This window comes from Nicotiana tomentosiformis, chromosome 1 (genome assembly GCF_000390325.3).
Source record: "Nicotiana tomentosiformis chromosome 1, ASM39032v3, whole genome shotgun sequence".
NCBI classification, from domain to species: Eukaryota; Viridiplantae; Streptophyta; class Magnoliopsida; order Solanales; family Solanaceae; genus Nicotiana; species Nicotiana tomentosiformis.
Genome location: NC_090812.1, coordinates 50,273,249 through 50,276,776, shown reverse-complemented (window position 1 = coordinate 50,276,776; position 3,528 = coordinate 50,273,249). Strand labels below are relative to the sequence as shown.

The following is a 3,528-nucleotide window of genomic DNA, read 5'->3' as shown; positions in this document are numbered from 1 at the left end:
CACCTCGTGCGTACGTAGTCCCCACAACAAGTTACACATATTAAATATATCACCTAGGGGTAGTTTCCTCCTCACAGAGTTAGACAGGAGACTTACCTCTCTCTAAAGTTCCGTAACCGGCTCCAACGCCGCTCTAACACCTCAAATCGGTGCCCGTCGCTCCAAAACTAGTCAAACAATGTGCAAACCAATAAGAATATACTCTAATACTCATAACATCAATTTAGACAAATTCTCAACTCCGCTCGAAAAGTCGATAAAAATCACCCTCGGGCCCACGTGCCTGGATTCCGAAATTGTTTGAAGAGAAACATTACCCATAACATTACGAACTCAAATATATAATTTATTCCAAAATCCATGTCCAATTTCGTGGTAAAAATCCAAAAATACCAATTTCTAGGTTTCTTTCAAAATCTCACAATTTCTACCAATTTCCATGCTTGAATCCATATAAAAACCATGTATTTGACTCAAAATAGGTGGGGTTAACTTACCTTGCCATTGATGATAAAAACCTCCACTTGAACCTCTCCAAGAATCGCCCAAACCAAGAGAGAATGAAAGAAAATGGGCCAAATCCGGTTCTTAAAAGAGCACACTGCCCAGCGACCTCTCGCACCTGCGGTCACTTGACCGCTTCTGTGGTCCTACCGGTGCGGCCGAAATACCGCTTTTGCGGTCCTCCTTTAGGCCCCTCAACTCTGCATCTGTGGCCCCATCAGGCCCCTTGACTCAACGTGCGCAGGTTCGGTCCCGCTTCTGCAGAACTCAACCGCATTTGTGGTCCCAGCCTTCCATAGCCAGAACCGCTTCTGCGACCCTCTTGGCCGCTTCTGCGGCTCTGCACCTGCGACCAAAACCTCGGAGGTGCAGTTACACCAGAAGACAGATGCTTCAGCTTTCCTTCCAAGTCCAAACTCGATACGTTAACCATCCGGAATCAGCTCTAGGCCCTCGGGACCTCAACTAAATATACCAACACATCCCAAAACACATTCCGAACTTAGTCGAGGCCTCAAATCATGCCAAACAACATCGAAACTATGAATCACCCTCCAATTCAAACTTAATGAACTTTAAAACTTCAAACTTCTACAATCGATGCCGAAACCTATCAAATCACGTCTGATTGACCTCAAATTTTGCACACAAGTCATAATTGACATTACAGACCTACTCCAACTTTCGGAATCAGAATCCGACCTTGATATCAAAAAGTCCACTCCTGGTCAAACTTTCCCAAAAACCTTCAAATTCCCAGCTTTCGCCAAATAACCTCAAAATGACCTACGGACCTCCAAATCCACTTCCGGAAGCGCTCCTAAGGTCAGAGTCATCATACGGAGCTATTCCCAGACTCGGAATCCCAAAGGGACATCAACAACATTGAAATGCACTTCAACCCGAATTTATGAAATTCTTCCAAAATGCCAACTTTCCACAATAGGTGCCGAAACGCTCCCAGGTCATCCAAAACCCGATTCGGACATACGCCCAAGTCCAAAATCATCATACAAACCTGTTGGAATCTTCCAATCCCGATTCCGAGGTCGTTTAATCAAAAATCAAACCTTACCCAACTTTTCCAACTTAAAACTTCTGGAATTAGAATTTTTTCTCCAAATCAACTCCGAACTTTGTGAATTTCAATTCCGACCACACGTACAAGTCATAATACCTGAAGTGAAACTACTCAATGTCTCAAACCGCCGAACAATGCGTTAGGGCTCAAAATGACCGGTCGAGTTGTTACATTCGCGAGCAACTTGAACGCGAAATGTTCAGAAACCACGAAGAGGTTGAAAGAAGTTTGCGAGAATTTCCTGCAATAACTTGGAACAATGTGTAGAATAGGTACAGTACAAAGTTGCAGATAGAAGAAGATACAGGCGCACAGCCAAGGGCCGATGAAAGACCAGGTTCGAGACGTTCAGAATCATAAAGGAGGTCCGGTAAAAATAGGTACGAGCCATACATAGGACCTGCAGGGGGAGACTCTCGATCTAAACATGAGAATGCATGATTTGATTCAAGATCAAGGCAAAAAGATGTGAGTTCTTCATCTAGGTTCAAAAAGGAACGGGATGCCTGAAGCAATTATTCCAGTACGGAAACAAGGATAGGGGATTACAGCTTTAACATCAGTAACTCTGAGTTAGTGGCTGTTTTAAGAGGTATGAGAGATAAGGTGCGATGGCCAAAAGAAATGAGATCAAATCCGAACAAAAGAAACCCAGATTTCTGGTGCGAATTTCATAATGATCATGGCCATAGAACAACCGATTGCCGGCTTTTGCAAGGGGAAGTCAAACATTTATTGAAGCAAGGATACCTTACTGATCTGTTCAGTGAGAAAGGGAGACAATCATACATGAAGAATAGACATGAACCCCCAAAACCTACATCACCAAAAAGAACAGTTAACATCATAACTAGGAGATATGTGGTCAATTGAGTAACATATACAGCCGTGAAAAAGATATCAAAAGTCATTGTCACCCACGGAAAGTGAGTCCGCCAAGTCTTGGATGGAAACCGTATAACATTCGATGACAAAGACATGGATGGCTTGATTATTCCTCACAACGATGCACTAGAAATATCTTTACTTGTACATGATACTAAGGTAAAAGGAGTTTTGATTGATCCAGGTAGTTCAGTGAGCATCATTTTGCTAAGGGTGGTAAATGAAATGCAAACTAATGATAAAGTCATACCAAAAGCACAATCCTTGTCTGGGTTTGATAATTCAAGCTTTTTTACGAAAGGGGAAGTTGTACTTACCACATTTGCAGAAGGGGTCATCAAAGATACAAAGTTCCAGGTGATAGATGCGGACCTGGATTATAATATAATTCTGGGAAGATCATGGATTCATGATATAGACACTGTCCCATCCACATTACACCAAGTTATCAAATTCCTTCACAGTGGGGAATACGTCGAATTTGCGGAGATCAACAAGCTTCACGAAGTATCAACTCAGTGATGATCGTAAGCACAAAAGCCAATGATGCAGATGCGAAATAACAATTACATAATTCTGTTGAGGACACTGCTGTTAAAACCTCAATTGAAGACATGAAAGGACAGACTGATGTCGACTCGAGACCCGATGTGATTCAAGAGCCAGAGGAAAATGAGAACATTAAAACAACTACCGATGAGCTCGAAGCTATAATATTATTTGTCCACTGGCCAGACAGAAAAGTTTACATCAGAGCAAATTTGAGCCCAGAAATGAAAGGTAAGTTAATTCAATTTTTACGTGCTAATGCAAATTGCTTTGCTTAGTCGCACTCAGATATGACATGTATACCACCAGAAGTGATGACTCATAAGCTGAATGAGGATCCATTACACCTACTTGGCAAGGAGAAGAAAAGGAAGTAAGGGTCCTTCAAAAATCAAGTGATCCAGGATGAGGTACAAAAGCTTTTGAAAATTGGTTCAATACGAGAGGTAAAGTACCCTGACTGGTTAGCTAATACTGTTGTGGTTCCGAAAAAGAATGAAAAATGGTGA

General features: G+C 42.1%; 1 protein-coding gene across 1 annotated transcript; it reads left to right on the top strand.

Moving 5' to 3' along the window:
- The first annotated feature begins 2,563 nt into the window (after positions 1–2,563).
- LOC104084663 (uncharacterized) lies at positions 2,564–2,992 on the top strand. The gene has a single exon (XM_009588583.1). The coding sequence runs from the start codon at positions 2,564–2,566 to the stop codon at positions 2,990–2,992; it is 429 nt and encodes a 142-aa protein (XP_009586878.1).
- Positions 2,993–3,528: the final 536 nt, after the last annotated feature.